The sequence below is a fragment of the Periplaneta americana genome, chromosome 11, assembly GCF_040183065.1.
Source record: "Periplaneta americana isolate PAMFEO1 chromosome 11, P.americana_PAMFEO1_priV1, whole genome shotgun sequence".
NCBI lineage: Eukaryota > Metazoa > Arthropoda > Insecta > Blattodea > Blattidae > Periplaneta > Periplaneta americana.
Window position 1 is genome coordinate 61327946 of NC_091127.1, and position 25745 is coordinate 61353690.

General features: G+C 34.5%; 1 protein-coding gene across 1 annotated transcript in view; it reads right to left on the reverse strand.

Moving 5' to 3' along the window:
- Positions 1 to 1266, reverse strand: part of LOC138708521 (uncharacterized) — a 1055241-nt gene extending 1053975 nt beyond the window's left edge. Inside the window, exons 1-2 of the mRNA XM_069838637.1 lie at positions 1236 to 1266; positions 901 to 1018 (exon numbers count right to left, since the gene is read on the reverse strand). Of these exons, the coding sequence (XP_069694738.1) occupies positions 901 to 1018; positions 1236 to 1266 (149 nt within the window). The remainder of the gene's footprint in view (positions 1 to 900; positions 1019 to 1235) is intronic.
- Between the last annotated feature and the right edge of the window lie 24479 nt (positions 1267 to 25745).

Genomic DNA, 25745 nt, shown 5'->3' on the forward strand with positions numbered 1-25745 from the left:
TGAAAAAATATATAATTGAAAATTTTCCATCTCACGTCACTATATTATGCTAATATACTTACATTAATAAATCTTTAAACCTGACACAAAACGAATATCGTCGCTTCACAGGTTGTGAACTACACTTTTAATTTCTTTCAGTAACGCTTCCAACTTGTCGATACTTGCTCTCAACGTTTTCCAAATAAACTATATGTGAACTCAAATTCTAAGCTCAATTTATATTATTTATTAATATTAATGTTGATTTATATTGGCATACAGCAAGGAAATTATGTCAGTGTAAAATCTTCACAATGTCCTACTGCAATATTCTTTTTCTTCAAATACTATATAAGATCATATTAATAAATTATGCTTTACAAACCACTACTTTTTCAAGTATAACTGAGTAAGCCTAAAGTTTCTTGTATTATAATTGTCAATATAGACACTGATAATAACGTGTTTTTTTCCTTCTGCTGAGTGTGTTTATAATGTCCAAAAGCCTATTTAATCCAACCCTAGAAGTGCAGAATAGATTATTGTACACCCCTCCAGCTAAGAACTGGTAAGAGCAGCCCTTGAATGTTGCAGTCCGCACAGACCGGCTATCCGCGCACATAACTGCCGATTTCTGGCATGCCTGGGCTAAAACATTAGTGAAGGAATACACTCAGCTAAATTATACCGTAGAATGAAAGTAATACTCTAATTTCTTGCATTATGTTTAAAGTTTTCGTGAAATAGGAATATAATATTTTTGTAATGTTTTCTCTTCTATAAATTTGAAAATCGAAAGTGACGTTGTAATATCAGTAAGCACAATTGTTGCATTTCAATGAATACCACATAATATAAAGGTTTTACTGCGTTCGGAAGGTAAAGCTAGAGACACACACACAGTGTGTAGGGACTCACCGCATGCGAGTGATGAAGGCTGGCGTGAAGTCGAGGCTGGTCCACACGCCCAAGTCTGAGTGCTTCACCTCGTCCCATGTTGAGTACTTGATGAGCGAGCAGGCGGGCGAAGGCAGGGCTGAAACAGAACACCTCCGTTACACCTACATGCAAATGCGATATCGACTGTGCATTAATTAACCACACTTTATACGCTGTTTTGTTCCTTCTTTTTTTTTTGGGTTTTCTGTGATAACATAAGCAAGTAATGATTTATCTGGCACAAAATGCGATACTTCATGTGTATACGAAGTGTAATAACCAGGGAAAGGATTTATATGTAAATACATATTTACTTATAAAGCTAATATAATTTATATTTTGCATTATCTTTATGTTTCACAATGTGTAGGGTTGAAAAATCCTACTTTTATTTTCCATATTTTTCCATATTTTAGAGTTTAGTACATATTTTCGTTAATTTCCATATATTTTCCATATTTCATATAAAACAGTCCATATTATATTAGGTTTAACAATAAAACAAAACAAAATTCCATTAACTTTTAAAAATACATTTCAACAATAGAGATTTAAACACATGTTCAGTAATCCCTTTAACATCAGAGTTATTTGAAAATTAGCAGTCCTATCAACAATGGGAAAGTAAGTTACAAAACTGTATTAATTTAATTTAAAATTTTTAACAGACTTCAGTTGTGCAGCTCAACAGTTAAATGCCAGTCAGAGTACACATAGGTTCAGTTTTGTAAATCATACTATAAAGACGGTAAATATGCCAAAAGTACGTCATTCAGTCAATTTAAAATCAAAACTAACAAGTTACATTTCAGAATTTAAAGAAGATGGTTTATCAACTGACAATAAAATATTATTTTGTAATTTGTGTCAGTGTGCAGTATCATCTACACAAAAGTTCCTGGTGCAACAACACATTACAACTAGTAAACATCAGGCCAACAAACAACTAAATTCCAAGCAGAGACAATTGTTTTTAACACAACCAACAACATCGAATGTAAGATCTGAGTTTAACATCGACCTGTGCCGTTCTCTCATCTCTGCTGATATTCCTCTCTACAAACTAAAGAATAAGGTCTTCAGGGAATTCCTTGAAAAATATACTCAACATACAATCCCGGATGAGTCAACACTTAGGAAGACGTATGCTCCATCCATCTACGATGAGACAATACAGAAGATAAGAGATGAAATTAAAGATAGTTCAATTTGGGTTTCCATTGATGAGACTCCCGACAAAGAAGGTAGACTTGTTGGTAATGTAGTTATCGGTTTGTTAAGTGAACAATATTCTGAACGAATTCTTTTACATTGTGATGTTCTAGAAAAGTGCAATAACAAAACTATAGTTAAACTGTTCAACGAAGCTATGGGTATCCTGTGGCCAAAGGGTATTATGTACGATAATGTGTTATTCTTTATTAGCGATGCTGCCCCTTATATGGTCAAAGCTGGACAAGCATTATCTGTTGTATATCCTAAATTGACTCATTTTACTTGTGTGGCGCATGCATTTCATCGTGTGGCAGAAGTGGTCAGAGACAATTTCCCTAAAGTAGATTTGTTGATTTCATCAGTGAAAAAAGTATTTCTCAAAGCTCCCAGTAGAGTTAACGTGTTGAAAGAAATGTACCCTGAAATTCCATTGCCACCAAAGCCAATTTTAACTAGATGGGGTACATGGCTAGAAGCAGTTGAATATTATGCCGAACATATAGACTCTATTAACAATGTTCTCCTTGCATTGGACTCTGAAGATGCAGTCTCAATTGATACTGCGAAAACAGTTACCTGTGACATAAGTGTGAAGAATGACTTAGCTCACATTCAGCATACATTTTCATGCATCATAAAAACGCTCAAAAGTCTCCAAAATAGGCACCTTTCACTATCTGAAAGTTTTGAAATTATAAATAGTACTGTGGAACAACTGAATCGTGGTAGAGGTAAAGTTGCAGATGCAGTAAGAGCTAAGGTGGACACTGTACTTTCAAAAAACCCTGGATATGAAGAACTACAAAAGGTTGTTGCTGTGATGAGTGGTGAATCAACAGTGAAGATTAACTTGGACTTATCCCCAGCAGACATTGTGAAATTGAATTATGTACCAGTTACTTCTTGTGACGTCGAACGCTCTTTTAGTCAGTATAAATCTATCCTCAGAAACAATAGAAGAAGATTCACTTTTCAGCACTTGAAAGAAATGTTTGTAACCTATTGTTATGGTAACAGACAATAAAAATTGTGTTTTGTTGAAACTACATTGGAAGATAAGGTACGTCCATTATATTTTTTGTTTAGTTTGATTAAAATGTACCAATATTTAACGTACATAGTCATTTTTTTATAATTTTAAGTCCATATTTAATTCCATATTTTGGTAAAAATCCATATTTAATTCCATATTTTGGTAAAAATAACTACATATATATTTACATATTTCATATATTTTTAGTCCATATAAATCCGTTCCCTGGTAATAACATTCAGAAGAACAACAGATGTCACTGTGGTATCGAATATAAATTTAAAATGGAAAATAATATAAGTAAAGTTATTCTCTTTAAAGTTTATTACCTAATTTTATTGAGTTGATTCAAAAGTTCGTAGCATTTTTTTCGCTGTGACAAAAAGTTTTTATTTCAGATGAATAGAATAGAGAAATTAATAAGTAATATATTCTCCTACATTATCTCATTATTTATGACTCTCTGTGAAGCCTGGTGTAGTTAACGGAAGAGGTGGCAATCTCAGGGCGCAAGATTGGGAGAATATGGGGGATGTGGAATCACCTCCAAATCAAGCTCCTAGAATCTAGATAGTTGCTTTCGCCATGTTAGTGAAGTGCGGGAATGCATTATCGTGTTGCAGAGGTGCTTGATGCAGTCTTCACGATCGTTTTTCTTAAATTGCGGCCGCAAGACGTCCGAGTTGTTGGCAATAAATGCCACAAATTATATCTCTGGTAAGAACTTCGTAGTATAAGACGCCTTCATTATCCCGCTAGAAGAATAACATCATATTCTGTAGATGTTAATTTTAGTAGTTATTTTGAGACACTTTATCAACATCTCAGGTTATTTAGCGTCTGAATGAGACGAAGGTGCTAATGCCGATGAAATGAGTCCGGGGTTCAGCATCGAAAGTTACCCAGCATTTGCTCATATTGGGTTGAGGGAAAACCCCGGAAAAAAACCTCAAACAGGTAACTTTCCCCGACCGGGAATCGAACCCGGGCCACCTGGTTTCGCGGCTAGACGCGCTAACCGTTACTCCATAGGTGTGGACTTCTGGACTTCTGTGGATGGACACTAACTTCTGTACGGGATGTTGTCTGTTGAAACGACATAACTATTTTCTCACAGTGCTTTCTCCGTTGGAATTCTTCACGTACACGGCACAAATATTTCGAGCCGGCCTTGCTCCCCTATTAAACTCGAACAGAAAAATATGTTGGAAGAGTTTGTTTTCTTCCACTTGCCATTCCTTCTTCTTTAGCAAACAAACAGCAGAAACTGTTTATAAGCACAACACTCCAAATAAGAAATTACAAATGATAAACGATAAACGATTATAAATTAGTTTTATTAGTGCAGAATAAATTATTTATGGCTTTTTATGAATATGTTTTATATTAGAATATATGTTTTCCTAGTCTTCAAGTATCTTACCTCTTGACTATAACTGTTGATTGCCTTAAATAAGCAATAAGTGTAGAAGAAGCCAATCATTAATAATTGTCAAATTAAACAATTATATGATAAGCGTAGTGTCGCCATGATGATAATATGATAATAATCGACGCCGCTGTGCAATGCAGAATTACATATGATACTAGGACATTCTAGTAACGATGATCATGAGAATTTGATATTCAAGGAGTAACGGTTGAGATAAGTGCATATAAAGTGATAAAATGCATAGCGTTATTACACGTTATTCATATAGATGCCAAATTTTCCTTCTTTGTGTTTTAAGAACACATCGGTTTCCATGTCTTGTTTTTTTATGTTGACAATTTTATTTGCTTTCGTCTTTTTTTTTTTTTCAATATCAATGCAGTGTTATAGTGTTATAAATACAAAGATAGTACAGCGCATCATAACGAGCAATACAGTACAGTTCATCATTACATGTAATAAAAACTTAACATACATCCAGTATTAATGTACGGTACATGTGTAAATCTAGTGTACGCCTATTGTAGTAAACTGATAATAAAAATTTAAGATCTATTACAATTAACCATTTCATGATATAAAGTCTACTTTTTTTTGCAAGTATTAGGTCTATATGAAATAGTATATGTTCAAATATCTGTCTTGCACATTGAAAGACACTCTTTCAGCTTTTCCAATGACGGGACTGCCTCATTGGACAAAGCATAATAAAATATTGAGTGAAAACAAAGACAGACCACAAAAGAGAAAGGAGGGGAACGAACAAAAGGGAAAATTAAGTACAGGAAAGATAATAGCATGCATATAACAGGCCTAAACATAGTAAACAAACAGATTAGATATTCGAGCAAAATTCTCCCTTTTTAGGAAACAAAGTACAGATGATATTTTAAAATGGCAAGTGATCCTCTGATAGCGGCAAGAGAAACATCACGAATGAAGTCGTAGTTCAGCTGGAACTTCTTGCAGGAACTGACAAAGAGGCGAGGTATTGTGCCCCTAGCGCCAACCATTAACCCAACTACTTCAATGGAGGTGAGGTGATATTTCTCCAAATAGAAAGGAACTGTGGGCTAATAAATTCTGCATTTTTCTGAGTGGACTTCAGCCTGCTGCTGTACCTGTGCCTCGAACCTGACTGTCGGGTCGATAATGTATGCTGATGTGGAGCCTGGTGGAATGGCAAGCATGTCAATTTGCCGACAGGATCCCTCTTGAGATATGCCATGGACTTCTTCGTGCACAGTGAGACCTTTCTTCCTCAAGGCTTCGGCAATCATGGACCTGATTCTGTGATTTCTAGAGTTCCGCAGTGTCTCGCTGAAAGGACAGGCACCCAAAACGTGACCAAGAGCTTCAATCTCTCTGTCGCAACGACGACAGTGGTTTCCGTCTCGGGACCTTCCTGGTATAGCACGCAGCGGACAAACATTAGCTGTCATTTTAAGAGCCTGTCTCCATTCACTGCTACTTGCACTTAATGAATAAAAAAAGAAAGTCATATACAATTCACAACTTTGTAACTATTTTTTTCATTAATTACATGCATTAACTATATGATATTTAAGAAAATTCCATATCTTTAAGTTTTGAGAACCGTGTATTAGCTGTCAGTTTGGATTTCCACCTGTCTATCTGTCATTTGCTCCTTAATGTTTACATTTTGTACAGTGTCTTCTATCAAACTCTTGGATGATCAGTAATGTTATTACTCGACCAAGGCCAGTGGAGTCCTACAGCCCGGAGCCGTGGCGCTACTGCTCCTGCGTTCGCAATACCGCATCGCGATAGTTCACATTACGCCCGCGGCTCCACTCGCTTCGGTCGAGTAATACTTAAGTTTGTAGATATTCCCCCCCACCACTTCACTAAGTAAGGGTTGCTGATCGGCTACAGTTACTGGAAAACTAAATTTTCTTCTCGATCATTCGGGACGAAGATGTAAACTTACCTCATATACGTAACACAGTTGCGGTTGACATGGATAATGTATCACTGCAATTATTAGTTTGTTTGCAATATGTCTTCGTATCTCGATGCGCACAGCGCGAACATCGTTGTTTACTGGAATTTTGTACTGCGTACTCCACATTTCAGCACGTATCGTTCTAACTGTCCCATGCTGACCTAATGATTGACTTATTAAATTATTTTCAACTTCCGCACTGTAATTGCATTAATCTCAGTACGCCGAAAACTAAACTGTATTATACTCTTGTTATTGTCTTTGAATTTAACTTCACCTTCTTATATATTTATGTCGTTCATACTGTGTTACAGAGGTTAATTTAAGATAAACTGATCGCTCTAAAGTATTTAGATTATCATTTCTACCTGGTCAATCCAGTTGTGTGGTTCCAAAGCCGTAGGTTCCGCTGCCTCTGCTGGGAATGTGACCTTGATTGTGTTTTTGTTGTATGTGAGACATGGTTGCACTGATATCGTTGCACAAAACAACAAAATAACAAAAACTATGAAAATTAAATAAATTATATGCGTATTATATGTATACTATAAGCAAAATGAAATGAAGCCCGCTGAACTAGGCCTATAAGATTTCAGTATCGAACCTCCGAACAAAAACACACTAGCGATCCGTACTAGATCACAGATAGCGCAAGACTGAGTTCAATAGCCTGTGACTATAATCTTTCCAACACAGTTCGGGCATATTTATTGTCATGATGGTGTAACATCTACCTACTTCTGAAACGTCAGAAATGTTAAATATTACAGAACACGGTGGAATATCCAAAAGTCTCATTCTTAACACTTTCAATGTGAGAACAAAAAACGCATATAAACAATCTACGAGCCTACCAAGCTACTAAGCAACTAATCATTCAAGGCAAAGACAGTCATCGAAGTTACGAATACACTTACCAAAGAGTAATCAACATACCAATTGAATTGACAAATTCATCAAACGACCCAAAAAAATATTAACAATTATGCTTGCAACAAAGTTAACAACAAGTCAACTGACTTAGCCATCGACCAATTAATCACGGATACAAGTTCATTAACTAGTTTACAAACATGTTATTCCAAAAATTTCAATAAATTTACAAAGTGTACATCGATAAGATTATCAAAAATAACAAATTAGCTGGAAAACTTAGGAACTAATTTAGAAACATTAGGAATCTCAAGAATTGCATACCAATCAATCAACAAATCCATCAGCTAATTAACTTATCAATAAATCAACGAAGGTACATGCCAACTACGTAACCAAGATATAAAAAAACCGATCGACAGTTATTTCGCCAATTAATCTGCACATTCACAAAGAAAGTAGCAAAATAGAATGACAACAAAATAAATAAAAAAAGCTGCCGAAAAAATAAACCAATCAGCCAACGGAATTACGAAACAATTTATGGTAGTAAACAGTAGAATGGCAATACTTACTTACTGGTTTTTAAGGAACCCGGAGGTCCATTGCCGCCCTCACATAAGCCCGCCATTGGTCCCTATCCTAAACAAGATTAATCCAGTCTCTATCATCATATACCACCTCCCTCAAATCCATTTTAATATTATCTTCCCATCTATGTCTCGGCCTTCCCAAAGGTGGTTTTCAATCCGGGCTTCCAACTAACACTCTACATGCATTTCTGGATTCGCCCATACGTGCTACATCCCCTGCCCATCTCAAACGTCTGGATTTAATGTTCCTAATTATACAATGCGTGCACTTCTGTGTTGTGTAAGTTTCTCCATTCTCCTGTAACTTCATCCCTCTCAGCCACAAATATTTTCCTAAGAACCTTATTCTCAAACACCCTTAACCTGTGTTACTCTCTCAAAGTGAGAGTCCAAGTTTTACAAGAATACAGAACAACCGGTAATGTGTTTTACAAATTCTAACTTTCAGATTTTTTGACAGCAGACTGGATGATAAAAGCTTCTCAACCGAATGATAACACGCATTTCCCATATTTATTCTGTGTTTAATTTCCTCCCGAGTATCATTTATATTTGTTACTGTTGCTCCCAGGTATTTCAATTTTTCCACCTCTTCAAAAAATAAATTTCCAATTTTTATATTTCCATTTCGTACAATATTCTCGTCACGAGACATAATCGTATACTTTGTCTTTTCGGGATTTACTTCCAAACCTATCTCTTTACTTGCTTCAAGTAAAATTCCCGTGTTAACCCTAATCGTTTTTGCATTTTCTCCTAACATATTCACGTCATCCGCATAGACAAGCAGCTGATGTAACCCGTTTAATTCCAAATCCTCTCTGTTATACTGGACTTTCCTAATGGCATACTCTAGAGCAAAGTTATAAAGTAAAGGTGATAGTGCATCTCCTTGCTTTAGCCCACAGTGAATTGGAAACGCATCTGACAGAGTAGAATGGCAATACAGTTATTTATTTAACCAATCACATAAACGAAGAAATGATATATATAAAAATATATATAGATATATTTTAACTCCACTTCTAACGCTTAAATTACAAACTTACGTAGCTCTTTTTGTTGTCTTATTCAATATAGTTATCTCAGACGCAAAGAAAATGGTGACGAATTCGAAAAAAGTAATTATATTAGAGATTGCAAAGCACGCTATAGTTTCATCTCGTTTATATTTATTTGAACCATATCTCTGCTCTAAATGGAAGACAAAATGTGAAAGATCAGCCTCCGTGAAGTACCTCTTAGGAATAATAGGATTTTAATTTTCAAGTTTCATGTCAACACAGCGAAGGTCTTCTCTTGAAGCTAGTTTGCATTTTTGCTTTCCCAGCCACTTTAATAGTGTAACACGACCTACAAGAGTGAAGTCTACTGAATAATGTATTCTGAACTGCTTCTTTTATTTCACTTCACGCCAGCATGCACAGAATATTTCTCTTTGTTTCTAATGTTTATGTAAAATTAACTCATTTCTCAACTGCGAATGTTCCATTTGTAATATCAGCAATAGGTAATGATATTCACTTATTGAAATTACTTCGTATAAGCAGACAAATTACCGAAAAATAGATCTGTTGACGTCAGAGTATTAGAGAGACATGTCATTAAAATTTTTAAAAGTCGTTAATATAGGGACATCATTTTATTTTTACTTCAATTTTTATTGTACCTGCGTTTCTAAATGTACTTGACTCCCACCCCTTTCACTAAAGTCCTTGCTAACGTCAGCCACACAAACTTACGGCCGCTGTTGCTAGCAGTGAAATAAACAGTACAGAGTACAGTGTGTTTCAGAAATATGTTGCATTTTCTATAGAAGAAAAAGCTTATATTATTGAAGTTTATTTTCACACAAGTATGGTGTGTAGCATAACTGAATTTATCTGTGTGGACTGAGCACAAGTGAAGATTAGAGTTACCGAAAGTACGGTACCCTGTAATATGGCACGGTACTTAACAGCATTATTTAAACAAGAGTTTTGTTTTACAGTTTGTAGGAATGAAGGACGATGATGGAAACTGGAATTACAATATAACCGAATGTGAACAACAGATTTTTTTTTCACAATTTCCTGATTATATCATTACAGAATATTTTCGTAGAAATGTCATTAATCTGGTAGATAAATTTAGAGCAACAGAGTGTACAGAAAGGAAGAAAAGCGTAAGATGGACAACAAAGATGACAGAAGATGCTGTAGAAGATTCTGGAGAAAGGATGCAGCGAGGTCCTAATAAGTCGGTCAAGAAGTTAGATGTAGAAATTGGGGTTTCTTACGGAAGTGCTCACAAAATTCTAAGGAATAAATTAGGTTAGTAACATGCTGAATAAAGTAGACATTATACATAATATATATAACCGCCTGAAGACTTGAGTTTGTGAATATAAATTGTTACTATTCTACTGTTTTTTGATAAAATACTGTAAAGTAATGACCAAACTGATAATCGTAATACTATATTTCCCTGTAACATAAATGATACACTACTTTTCTCTCCTCCTATAGCTAGTAAAATGACTTGTTTACATATTGCACTAGCAACTCCAAACTCCTGTAATGGAAGGGGGGGGGGTTTCCGAGTATAGCCAGGTTGATGTTAAAAATGTTAGTAAAAATAAAGTGATGTCCCTGTATAAGAGGCAGTATACCAAGCATAGGAGTCTAATGATTGAGGTACAGGGATATCATTTTATTTTTACTAACATTTTTAATAGTAATCAGGCTGTAACCTTCGATTAACGGTTGAGAACCGGAAACACCGATTGATACCCCATTTCAGACTGGCGTTCGATGATACACGCGTAAAATATAAACAAATCACTTTACTAGGTATAGAAGGGAAGAAAAGTAGTTCATCCATTTACGTAAACTAGGAAATATCGCGATTTTGAGTTTGGTAATTTTCATTAGGTTTTTGTTTAATCAAAATACAGTACTGTATTAACAATGAGTGTTTTTACTCACCCACTGAATAATCCATGTGGACGTATTCATTATGCAGTGTATACTACTACTAGTAGTAGTAGTAGTAGTAGTAGTAGTAGTAGTAGTAGTAGTAGTAGTAGTAGTAGTAGTAGTAGTAATAATAATAATAATAATAATTCTTTATTTATACTGGCAGAGGTAAGGCCATAGGACCTTTTCTTACACTCTACCAGGTCACAAAGTATGCAAGCAGTTAAAATTTAACAAAAAGTTAAAGAACAGAATACTAACATATTACAAACAAATAATAACAATAGCGTAATAAAGTCGACACTAAACAACATGAAAATAATACCATAATTGAAAAAAAAGAAAGTAAAATACATTGGAATATAATGAAAGCAACTCATTTAGTACAAATGGTTAATATGGAAAAACGTAAGGAAGAATATATCAAAATGAAATGTAATAAAATAATAATAAAAAAGAAAATAAATACGAAAATTAAATAAAATTCACGATAAAAAGGCTATGATAATAAATTCATCGACTGTATACTGTCTACAGCACATTAGCGTATAATATAGAGAATGAAGTTGAATTGAAAAATAATCATAATATGGATATTTAAACACATTCTTGAAAATGGTTGCCGTTTATTTCGATACAGGCTTCAGTTCTTCTGTGCATATTATCGCACTATAGACTATTGCATCTAATTCCAATTGCCAGTTTCGTCCTTCGTACTAGTAACTCATGTTGAAATAATTCAGTACAAAATACCTTACGTACTGTAAATTCAATCTTCACTTCTGCCCGACCCGTACAGATAAAATTACTCAGACATGCTATCTACTGTCCGACCAAGTGGTCATGTCGCGGGATCGTAGAAAGGGGAAATCATGTGACAGTTAATTAATTAACGAGGGCCTTTTACTTAAGTTATTTTAAATAGTTGTGTAATATTACGTAGATGTTCAATTCCTAACAGAAACTAATGTTTTCAGAAAAGAGCTAAGTCAGCCTAGCTACTAGCCTTTACAGAGGGGCGAGCAGAAGCAGGTTGGGGAAACCGGGATGCGACGTAGGCAAACGGACGACAGTACCTGTGCGAAAATATGATTCAATATTGAAAGCTCTTTCGTCACTGGAAAACGCGACCATATTTCTGGAACGTACTATACTCACTAACTCAGTATTATTTACTATATGCGCCCTAGGTTCTGTGAAGAGGACAGTTGAAACTTCATTAGTAGAAGGGAAGGGAGTGAAGTACATTAATACAAATTGAAATAAAAAGAAAATGATATCCCTGTATATTAGAATGATAGTAATGGAAGGTGATAATTGATAATGATAATGGTGATGGTGATGGCGACTATAATGTTACTGAAGAATAAAAATCATGGTTGTTAAAAATATGAATATTGTAGTTAAGCCTGTTCTGTTTTGGTAGAGAAGATTTTCATCGAATATAATAGTTGCAATTCTTTCTATACATCGTTGTTTGACATTATTACTAATTCATGTCGTACCCTAAACACAATCTCATCTTGTCTACTTCTCTTTACATTTTTCATCTATTCATCACATCAGTTTTGAAGCACCAACTTGATAGTTTAGTACAGTCAACTTCCGACATTCTGATTATATACTAGTGAAGACATGCTAGAGCCGTGATGTTCATTTTCGTCGTGATCTTTGCAGTGAATACTAACGTGCAATCGTCAGTTAACGGAACTTGAACATACGCGGAAGTCACTTGAAGTGATTTTATATTGCAAGAAATTCTTTCAATAGCACATGACGTTATTGGTGCATGATGTAATACAAGATATTCCCAATTTCTGATATTTTTCATGCTTCTTTGGGATACTGCATGTCGCTCATCACTGAACACCCAATAATTTTCTATGTGCTGTTCTAGAAATTCCATAGAATGTAGATTATTTACTTTATTAATTATATTATTGGCACTGAAGATCATGGTAGGCTACACAAATCCATGCTATACATAGAGTTAATATCTTCATTATTTTCAGATTTTAATGGTACCAGTACTGATTCTTTCGCATTACGTTCAACACACTTTCTGTGCCTTTCGGCATTGCAATGTCTTTCACTGTATTGTTTCTATCACTTTTACGTTTGTTTTACACAATTTAAATGTAATGTCTATATTGACAGTGGAAATATTGATTCAAATATCCTGAACTACGTCCTGCAATATTACACGCTTGAGTGTCTTACCTAAGGCATTTTTCCTCTGCAATGAACCTTCAATCAGCCGCCAAGATGTAGTTATTTAAATAATACGACTAGTAAGAGCAGTGATCGATAAGAGAACTCAATATGACTGCGTCCCGATTTTTATTTTCTACAAATCTATAGGAAGAGGATGCATAACTATTTTGTATACGAACATACCTGTACCTGCGCTGTGACGTCACATATAGCCTACTTAGAATCAGACAACCTCATTCCAGTTTATAGGTTGCTGGAATACGGAGCCCAGTTACAGCGAATTCTGAGTGGTTCTTTATATTTTACGTAAGCATAAACTTCAAAGCTTGTGCTTCACAAGTTACGTCATATTTCATTATATGTTCATGTACAAGTATATTATGTTTATTTCCATCACTGTGAATAATATAATTGGATAACATTGCACTAAGCTTTTATGTCCATGTTATATTTCTTTCTTTCTCTTTGTAAATGTGGCATTATACTTAAAATTTGCAATTAAGCATTAACTCTCGTAAAGTTAAGTTTATGACCACATAGAAACTTTACAGCTCAGAAAAATACTAATTAGTAGCTTTTTCCACAGGGTTTCATTCTCTTTTGAAAATTGTCAACTACTTGCATAATTAACTAACGAGATGATAAATTAGAGTTCGCTAGAGGAAATATACTGTGATTTGATTCAAAAGTTTTTTTTTAACTTAAGAGTGCAGACAATGAAGACGGCCTTGAGCGTGAAGTACATTTATATCAAGATGTTCTCATCGCTTTAATACAGCCGAGAATTTGGTGTAACTCCATTGTCTGCGGGTCGCTGACAGATGCGAAAAGTTGCTGACATCCGGATTCTAAGACTTCGTTCTCTGCTACTTCAAAAAAATTGTTGTGCCATTTGTATCCGTCCACGTTCAGAGTTCCGCTCTAAGACTTTCAGATTTAGCATGTCAGCAAAAGTGGCCTAAATCGCACATTACATAAAAATATTTGCAGACAACGGATGAAAAAGTAAAGTAATAATAATCAGTAAAATTATTGGAACTTACACGTTTCAAAATCATAAATAGGTAGAAATGGCTTCGAATTACCTACAATTTTTTAAAAAAGATTTTACATGTTATTTTTAAATTTTTATAATGGAAATTTCACATAATTCATCATTTTATATTTACGTGATTACAAATATAACGGTGAAACTTCGAACCCGATAAGTACTAGAAAAAAATGTACTTACAGTAAATAATTAAAAAGAAGTTCAAAAGTGATGACTTCATATAAAATACAGTCCGCAAAACACAGCAAACAGAAAAGTACGAGGATAGATCCCCGTGCTCTAGCCCTGACCTATTTCTAGTCGAACTAAAATTTATATTTTGTGCCATTCAAATAATTGAAATGTGTAGTGTCTACATGTCATGTTGCAAGTCTGTACATGTCCGCGTTGGCTCGTAGCAGGTGTTCGAGTGGCCGTAGGTGCTACGTCAGCAGGGAACTGAAGCAACGAGCTGCGATTAAATAACTGCAAAAGAAGATAATGTCTTCATCACAACTTCACCAAAACTTGACATGTACCTTGAGAGAATCTACTGTATCTTATGGTATAGTAAAAAGGTAGTGTCAAATGTTTAAATTTGAGAAAACATCATGTGAAGATGAACATGGTGGCAACCCTTCGAGAGCCGCCACACCAGAAAACATCAATAAAATGCAAGATTTAGTGCTACAAGGTCGACAAGTCACCATCAGGGATATAGTAGAAGAAACAGGCTTCTCGTTCCATAATGTGCACAAAATTTAATAAATGAATTGGGCATGAAAAAAAAATAATTCTTAACACCGACGATAAAACGACAAAGATCAGTACTCTGCGAACAGCATTTGACTAATTTTAGAGCAAAAAAAAAAAGAAAAAAAAAAAAAAAGAACTTGAACGACATGCGACTATGGATGAGACATGGGTTCACCACTACGATCCTGAAACCAAATTCAAAATATGGAGCGGAAACATAAGGGTTCACCGACCTAAAAGATTCAAGTTGGTACCACCAGCATACAAATTATTGCTGTTTGTTTTTTTTTGTTTTTTTATGTCCAAGGTGTTATTTTGACAGACTATTTGCAGAAATAGTCCACAATAACAAGCCTTTATTATGCAAACTTGATTGAAAATTGTGAGATGTTATCAAGGAGAAATTTCCATGGCAAGTTTAGGCGAAAAGTTCTTTTCCACTAAGACAATGCTATAAGTTACAAGTCTTTAGTTGCAATGTCTGCAATTTCAACAGCAGGATTTGAGTTACTGGCCCGAACACCCTATCCACCAGATCTGGCACCCAACGATTTCAGAATCGCTAGTGATGCCCCATTTGATTACTGCGATTCTCTCTTGACAAATATAACTATCAATTTAGTTGAAAGACTACAACGTGTTCATGTGTGTGTGTCCGCTTCATCTGCAATACTCGTTAATTTGACCACATAACGCCATCTTTTGAAGTTCTTTCTTGGGTCCGCCTAAAGGAACGTAGAATAGCACATTCTTTATCTGTTCTATTTGGAATATTATTCACTTCTACTCCTAAATATCTGAGAACTCGCTTTGAATATATTACAACGTTACGGAATCAACATCAGGCCTTATTATCCACTCCTCGTCACCGCACCTCTTTCTATTCATCCTCTTTCACCGTGTCAGTTTGTCGCCTATGGAACTCCTTACCTTGTCATGTTAGGGATTGCCGAACGGTTAATCAATTTAAATTAAAAGTTAAGAATTGCATACTTTTACGTGAAATTGAATTGTGGTGTTAGCCGATTTTTATAGGTTATTCTGTGTGTATATAAATTGTCATTTAGCCCTATCTTAAAGTAGCATTAGGATATGAATTATAAATAACTTAATTATGTATCATGTTTAGTTAATATTTCATTATAGCCCATGTAAGCTTCTTAATGTGCATGAAAATTATTTTTATATTAAGTATGACTTTCCTATTTTTGTCATTGTTTCATTATGTATTTTACTTCTGGTAGTATGGAAGAGAAGACCTCATGGCCTTAACTCTACCAGAATAAATAAATAAAACACTTGCTATTCCCAAAATTCAAAAACACCTATGTGGGAAGAAATTTTCATCCAATAATAAAGTCATGCAGTCCGTGAATCAGTCGTTTTCAGAGGTTGGACAACTCTTCTTTCAAAAAGCTGTGGAAATGTTGAATCATCGCAGGGATAAGTGCTTGGATTTACTAGGGGACTATGTGGGAAAATTAGGTAAGACTTTTTTTCAACAATAAGTACGTCAGGTTACAGCATAGGGATCAATTCTCGTAGGAGGAAGGCAGTGTAAGAGGACAAGGCGGAGAACAACTTCACTATTTGAAGTTTTCAGTGCAGAGAGACGGACAGTGACTGTACACAAACGAAGCAAATGTTCAATTACGTTTATGTCAATGATTTTTTGTTAGTTTTATAGTAAATTTTCAGAAGGGAGACGGATGCTATTCTTCAGAGCAGATAAAGAAAATATAATTATATTAATATAAAATTTGTCGATTTTAATTCAACATTTTTTATGCAGTTTATGATTTTAATTTTCCAATAGACTCTGCTCTCACAAATAACACAGTAGGTCTATTATAAATATATGGCTCCGTGTTATGTTATGCATTCAAATTAAAAAAGTAAGCCAACTTGTTAAGTTCAAATCCAGAGCACATAAAACACACACAATGACAGCGAGCGAAGTAATAATTCTGCTGATAAGACTACACGAAAAAGTAGTCCTAAAGTTTGTATCGCTGTCATGTTTCGAACAAGTTTGGAAAATGATCAGGGAATTATTGTACCGTGCTCAACTGGCTTGGCAAGGAGCCCGCGCCACATGCTGCATAGGATTAAAGAATAATGTGCGAAACACCCTCAGACATGGCGTCTCTTCTGGAAAAAAGAAAAGCAGCCACAAGGGTTGCCGAGATTGGGAAGATTGCTTTCTGTTAACAGTTTCATAAATATAAAATCTAATTTTCATGGTATAAGAGACGTAAATATATTTATTATAAACGGCTCAATCCTCTTTTAATTTCATAATGCAGACAAGCTGTCGTAAGAAAGAATAATATATTCTGGGTATAAAAGTTGCATAAAACTGAGTTCTGTGAAATTTAAACACTACAGTGAAAATCTCTTCGTCTGTAGCGAGAGGAGAGGAGAGGAGAGGAGAGGAGAGGAGAGGAGAGGAGAGGAGAGGAGAGGAGAGGAGAGGAGAGGAGAGGAGAGGAGGGGAGGGGAGAGGAGAGGAGAGGAGAGGAGAGGAGAGGAGAGGAGAGGAGAGGAGAGGAGAGGAGAGGAGAGGAGAGGAGACATGATAATAAAGCGGAAATCCGGAAATATTTAGGGGAGTAAGATTCTGATGATGAAGATCCTCCATCGGTGGGGAGGGGGGTGTTAATTTAAAGGCGGGAATATATACATAATTGTCCTGTGCTCACTCAGTATAACCTCCATGAAGCTCACAATTAACCAAAAATGGTCAAACAGCAGGAACAGATGCGCCACGTGTTAATGAAATCAGAACTGCAAGTTTCTGTCAATTCAAAATTGGACTGTCGAGATTTTTACGAGTATAATGTAAAAAATTATGTATTGTTTTTATGAAACGCCAGATAAATAGAGAAATATAGACATACAAACTGAAGTAATTTAAAAGAAATACTGAGTTTGATAAAGAAAGTATAAAGTTTAATATATATTTTTTAATTACTAGGACAATAATTTTATGATTAACCTTATTTAGTTTAATAAACAGGGCGATAAATTAGAAATACCTAAAATTTCGAATATCTGAATTTCTGTTTAAAAAGTCGGGAATTTTTCTGAATTTAAAGAACCAAATTGCCAACCTTACCCTATATTATCTATCAAATTAATCCAGTATATTACAAAGAAGCTCAAAGAAAAATAGTTTTTTTTAACCATAAATATAGATGACTATTACAACTTCACTACGTCATACTACTTTTGACCTATAAAACGGTACGAAACGACGTGTTTCAACCAATCATGGCTGCTCATCCTACAATTTTTATCACCTCCCTAGCATTTGTTTCTTTGTTTGCGAACATTGTACTTTCAATAATAACTGCACATTTTAAACTTATTCATGTTTATTTCATCATCCATAATTACAGTTTTTTATCATTTGTATTGTTTATATTATTTAGGTTATGTTATACTTTCTGCTGTATGAGATTTGGATCGTCACGTACCAGACATTGTTTAATATATTGTATTGTTAATTAAAGGTAAATGCAACTGTTTTAATAAAAATTAAACTGAATCAACAAAGCCTTCTTGAATAGTAATTGTCCATAGATTTCTATGAAGATTGTATGGTTGACACAACTGGTAAGAAGAGAACAACTGATCATAACACACTACTGCCATCTAGCGGAATATTTGTAATGGTGAGATGGTACAATAATACATTTCCAAGACAGTTTAGTACATATCTTAGTAAGTCAATTAATATTTTATTATGTGAGTCGTTCAGAGCAAAAGTGGTGTAAGTCAAAATTGATAATTGATAATGAGGTTTAAAGTGCAAATTCTGTAAAATACAGCGCAAAGTAGCAATTAATATGTCCTTCTTGCTATCCACTGACTACTAATATTTTAAATAAACTGACTATAATTGCTACTTTGCGTTGTATTTTACAGAATGTTTACTTTAACCCTCATTGCCCATTTTTGACTTACACCACTTCTGCTCTGAACGGCTCATATTAAAGTCTTCATTTCTTCTAATATTTAGATACTTTCTTCTAATCTTGTAACAGTCAATTAAATCTCACTCGAGTTTTGATTTTCTCTACGTAAATCAAAACATCTAGTGAGATTACTATAGATAAAAGGTGAAAGATCGCGGAGAGCCTTGCAAAGCACATGTATTTCAACAACCTAAAAAATTATTACTCAAATACAGATTTTCCGCTATTTTTATTGAATTCTTGTGCCTTGTAGATTATTTTGGAGATAGTTCTTAAGCTTTTCTGTAAAGTACGACCGGAATTTCATTCTTATTTTGTCAGGCCGAAAAATAATATTTTAATATTTAATTATTGATATGTTCTAATAAACAATAATTCAATTGGTTTTAATGTTACAAGAAATAAGCTTTTCTTGTATGTCCCTCCATTCATTGACTCGGAAATGTGTTAGAAATTATTCCGGCGATCATAAATGTAACGTTTTTCACCAATATTACTATACAGAAGTGCTAATGTTTTCACATTATCAGATGAGGTTCCTGAATGTGATTTGTGTTCTGACCCTACATGTAATAGAATCCCGCCTTGATTTCCATACGCGGTGGTAGAGATGTCATTATCATGTCCGGTATTATAAACAGACACATTCGCCTTGTATGCACCTTAGCTCGACGTATGCTCAGTCAATTGCAATTATGGTTAATGACAAATTACATACATATAGCATTATCAGGAAGTGGAGGGGCTGATGGATGAGGAAGAGATAGAGGTGGAGGGGAAGGCAGGCGAACGGAGTGTGGCAGGAATAGAAATACACGTTCATGTACGTAGAAAAGGATGAGCTAGAAACGGTTCGAAACATTTATTGGATATTTATTAACTGTTTGCTGAAGGATGTACCTCTGATTGAGGTTCTGGCTGATGTGTACAAACTCAGAAACAAAATTTGGGCCACCTGAATTTTTCGAGTTCCAGTTACAAGATACTGCGCATGCTCAGTAGGCACTCAGGTAGTCTGTTTCTGGTTCTGTACAGGTAAGGAATTAAAATTTGGAGCGAGCCTTGATCGGAGTCCACCTGTATGTAGGCAGCAATTTCGCAACTGTCCACAAGTAGCATCTACAAGGTGGAAGGTAACCTTTTACAATCCTTCACACACATAAGAGATCATGTCATTTGGGAACGTTTTATCAAGTAATATTTTTTCATACGACCAAAAGTTTTTGTAATATTTCGGGAAAACGAATGTTGCAATGTAGTAACGTTGTAGACAGTAGCAGCACAGTCTAGTACAGTGATGTGAAAGCAAGCGCATTTTTCTGACCTTGACTTCGTGCGCGGGAATCAAGAGCTTTATATGGAAGGAGGAATAAGCAGCCTGTTGGATTAAGAAAACAGTGGTGAAAAAAATTCAAACGGAACGTGAAATTTTATGTCGCTATTTTTTATACTAGCCGTACCCGTGCGCTCCGCTGCACCTGTTAGAAATAAATTAAAGTAATTACATAATTAAAATAGGACGTTTGATCCAGGGAACAACTTTTACAACAGCGCAAGATAATCTGCTTCGCTCATTACCCAATTTTTTTTGCATTGCATTTATTGCATATATATTTTATGTATTTTAACACGATTCAATTGAGCATAGTTAAAATTTGAATTATAAAATAATGGATTGCTAAGCTAACGTACTATTACTGCATACTAACACTCTCGTTGTTCGTTAATTCTCTGAGATTAAAATGAGTGTACATAATTATTATTTTAAGAAATACATAAAACAAACGTACAAAATAGCCTATCAAATTTTCTGTGCATAAGAAGCTATTTTAATCTCACCTGTCCTCGATTTACTCTGACGTTACTGTAATAACATTATAGCATTATGTCCATCTAGAGATACTAAACTTTCCAATGGTGAAATAATAATTAATTATACAAATCGGTTAATTGAGCTTCTGATATTACTTCATACAAACACAGAATCATTCTCTGTAGGCTATGTTTAATAGCTTTCGATTGTTGATGTCCAAGGCCCCTGTTTCGATTGTTGTCGTCCAAGGCCCCTTATAGACAAAGTCATTTGTTCTTAATTCATTGCACCGTCTTAGATTTTAATTTTAAAACTCATTTATCTCATTAAATATCAGTCCTATCAAAATTTTGTAAAGAATAAAACTTATCGGAAATCATTTTTAAAGAAACGTTTGTTATGTACCATTTTTCACAAAAATCAATAATAAGCGAGATATTTCGATTTATTTAATTCAGGCCCCCTTATAGCCCCCCTTTTAAATAAAGTATTTTGAATGCCATATAGCCTAAAATCTAAGTTACAACGAACTTAATTTATATTCCAATTTTCATATAAATCGGTTCAGCCATTATCGCGTGAAAAGGTAACAAACATACAGACAGACATACAAACAAAAATTTCAAAAATGCGATTTTCGGTTTCAGGGTGGTTAATTATATATGTTAGCACCAATTAATTTTGGAAAATCGAAAATTACCAGAAAAATTTCGGCTACAGATTTATTATTAGTATAGATGACTTCTTTATATTTGATATTATCTACGTATATTTTCTGTAAAACAAAAGTACTAACACCAATTTCTTACTATTGCAGTTGTGTTTTAAAAGTTAATAACATAATAAAGAGTTAAGAAGGAATATTCACATAAATTCTATAGTAGTACAACTATACTGTACTAAGTTTATGAAACACATCATTCATGCAGAAAGTGATATCCCCCCCCCAAAAAAAAGGATTGAGCATGATATGATACGTTGGAATTGATACTGATGGTATCTTTAGCCTTATAAAAGTAATCAATGAACTAATCAAAACAATATTATAGTACAAAGCAAAGTTACGTAGGTACTGTATATGTTTCAAGTGTAACTAATATTCCATAACAAAACTCTTATCGCATTATGCTTCTAAGGTGGCATAGGTGAGCAACTTCCTATCAACAGAATATTAAATTATTTCCTCGAAATGTGCTGAAGCTTTAGAGCTGATATTTTTACAACACACGTGGGCACATATCGTTTGCTTATGATGTAACAACAGTAGTTTCTTTGCTAATTCATTTCCTTACAAACATTTTCCATGCGAATTTTTTCAAAATTTGTAATACACTATCTTCAGTAATACGTATTTACGGTATATTAGATTTACGAAAACACTGTTTCAGTACCTGTAAGGCTACTAAGGCCTATATCTGAAAATTTCACTTTTCTATATAAAAAAAGTGAGAAACTGTTCCTGTTGAATAAAAAAAACTTGTGAAAAATGAGGATTAAAATTAAAACTTACATTCTTATAATGCACTTATACTTCTCAGACAAATCTCAAAATTAACATGGATACAGTTTTAATAAATTCTCTTGCCTTTATCCATTGAATCAGTGCTGGCCATCCCTGTATATAGCTCGACCAAGCGCCATATACTACCTCTTTCGTCTGTCTCTTTCCTTTCCGTTGTAAAGTGCTTAGGCTCTCCTGAGCTCTAAAGCGCGCGCTTGCGCCTATGGGCATCAATTGACATGACTGGTTAGTATATACAGTCACGAAGCATGAGTTGTGACGGTGCTAAGAACAATAGACTGTGCCGGTACTATTTCGCATTGTCTGTAATGAGGCGATATTAGCGATCCTAGTGGTTAGCAACTATCTATGGATGCATATTTACTAGGTATTGAGCTTCGTGACTGTATATACTAGACTGTGGTAGCAGTGTTTACTTTGCGAGATCATTCTATCCCAGCATACTGAATGCCGCTCCAATCATCTACTTGGCAGGAGTTTCGAGAGGATGTACACACATACCGTTTTGTAAACAAGAACATTTGTTGAGAACGCAGTGAAATCAAAATTTATGTAATCGTAACATGTTAATTAGATGAATATGTCATTCCTTATCTATGATGAAACGTTCGTTTATTGTATCGTTTCAGCACTAAATTTAGTACGAAGAAACACGTAGTCTCCGTTACATTTTAAGGCAATTTCATCAATAATACAGTAGAATGAAAAATTATGCATTAAACAAAATTATTCATTTAAATACAGTATTATTTTACATTGAAGATCACACAGCTGATGTCACTCCAACTCAATTACAAAACAATGTTTGGAAAAAACATACAACTTTGAAACTAATTGAAAATAATACGCATTAATGTGAGATAGGGGTACACTGTTAAATTCTGTACACCATTCTTTACTCTGTCTTTTAAAGGTAGGCCTAGGCCTATTGTTCAAAATGTCCACCAGATGCGTGTCTACAACTTTCATACTCCTGATCCAGTTATCTCGCTAGCTCGGTTGACAAGGTTCTAACTGCAAAAACTATTATTCTGAGAAAATTGAGTTTAAAGTTTCATTATACTATAACTTTTTTATTCATGAATATTTTTCGAAATAATTTTACATACCTTCTTAGATATCAATGGAAAGTAGTTTTAATGAATTCTCTTTAAAAAATGTATTTTTAAAGCGTAGAATCTGAGGTAGCGAAAATGCAGTTAGAGCCTTGTCACTTTAAATTTGACGCTTCAGGAAAGTTACAAAGGTGTAAGTGCACATAGAACCTTGTCAAACTAACTTTTCAATCACTATTCAAAAAATGTGTTAGTTACAACTTCAGATTATAGGGACAAAAAAATTAAAACACCGTAAATCTATGTTGAAAAAAGAACATTATGGTATCAACTATAAAATAATATTGGATTGTGACACTATTTCAAACAAAAATGTATTTAGTCTATACTAAGTGTGTCGGTGAGTACTAACTTGTCTTGCAGAGCCATGAAATGGATAGCTGTTTTGATGTCCTTTTTCAAATCTGAGAGTTCAATCTTCTTATTTTGGATTTTTGGTTTGATATTCAAAATACGTATTGATGCTGTGGAACAGGTTTCAATACTCCTCTGTGTTCATTAAAATTGATATTAGCAAATTCTTTTGTTCATCTGTCTCAAGGGTTAATTTGTATTTGATTTCATGATAAGGCGTATGTTTTTGTGAACTTCACAGTAGCTAGTTGGGAGAATAGAACAGTCTTGTAGGCCCTAATTTAATAGCTTTACAGTTGCTGAAAAATCCTTGATATCTTCTGCTCTCATTTGTATTACCCGATAAGAATTACGACGGTTCACCTGCTTTAACAGTCTTATTAGCTCTACTGGAGAGTAGCAGACTGCAGAAAATAATAGGTTCTATGAAACTCTACTTGTTCTTTGTGAGTATTTTTTGGCTATGTTTATATTTGCATATTGCCTGATATTTTTGGTATATTTACAGTTTCTTATGAAACAGATTTTCCTCTCCTCTACGATTCACATAGTCTACACCTTACCTTCCTGACGTGCTTTCTTCCGCATATTACATTTCCACGATATTGGTTTGGCCATAACATTCCATACATTCTTCTTCTTTGGTGTATTTTGAGGTGGTTCACGATTTGTATTAGTTTCAATTCCAACCGTACTACTTTTTTCTACTTTATTTTCACCAACATCCGTTTTAAAACTGTTTGTTGTAATATTACTTTTATATTCTGCTGTTGCTGTCGTACAATAAATATTCACGTTCGATGGTTGAGGAATAGATCTTCACATAATGTAGGAAATTTTAATTTTTTTACGTCATGATGTATTTTTTTACTTTCTTCATCTAATGTTTAAAACAACATTATAAGTTACTTACTTTATAGGCCCACAGACTTTCTGAGTTTTATGTTCCTTTTAGTGAAGAAGTAACACATTTATAACAGTAACAGAAAATAGTAATAAAATAACTTATTGAGCTCACTGTGCATACAAAATTTTAAATAACACCATTATAATATTATGTGATATGGTACAAAGGGCTCATAATTAAGGTTACTCTAAAAGAAAACTAATTCCGGAATGTGGTATGTGACAACGATGTCTAATGGATAATTATGACACTCATATAAATTTAATTCTTGCGAATATTGTTAACCGGTAGTTACAGAAATAATTCAATTTATTACTTAGCAGTATTTTCATCGCTACTGGTTGGTCTCGGTAGAAGTAGGTGGGACGAAATCATCTGAATCACTGTTCGAGAAAATATCTTGCTCGGATTTATTTTCACTCATGACTATTATAAGATTCAATCTAAAAGAACATAAATAAAGTCGCTTCGGGAAAAATTATTTATACGAGTATCCGACAATGAGTAGATAACCAAGAACGTTTCAGTAACAGGAATGCGCTTTTAAACCGCCAAAACTGCAGAACAAAAAATCAGCTATGGTTTTGTAGTTACAACCTTGTCAAATTAAAAAAATAACCAATTTCGCTGCAGATAGAACTATGGCACAGTACTAATTTCTTTGTTTGTTAACAGATAACAATAAAAGTCAGTTTCTATAAAGATCTGATTGAATGAAAGGTTATGAGTACACAATCTCAATTTCACCGATTTTGTCAGTTAGAACCTTGTCAAACCAAGCTCGCGATCTGTTACGCTATAAGCAAGCAGCTGCAGCGGCATTGTGACCAGTTGCGCCATAAATTAATAACATGTCGAGATACTCACGATTAGAAAACTGTGGCATTTCGTTGTGTTTCAACTGCTTCGAACTGGACTTAGCCTGCAACTAATGACGAAGTGAATGCAAGCGTACCGTCGCTCCGTACACCTAGCTCGGCCACATGGTTTGCGTACGTAAGAAACAGTGTTGCCAGCGTGTCACACCCTGTTCCCATGCAATGTGTACAGGACTATTCACGTGA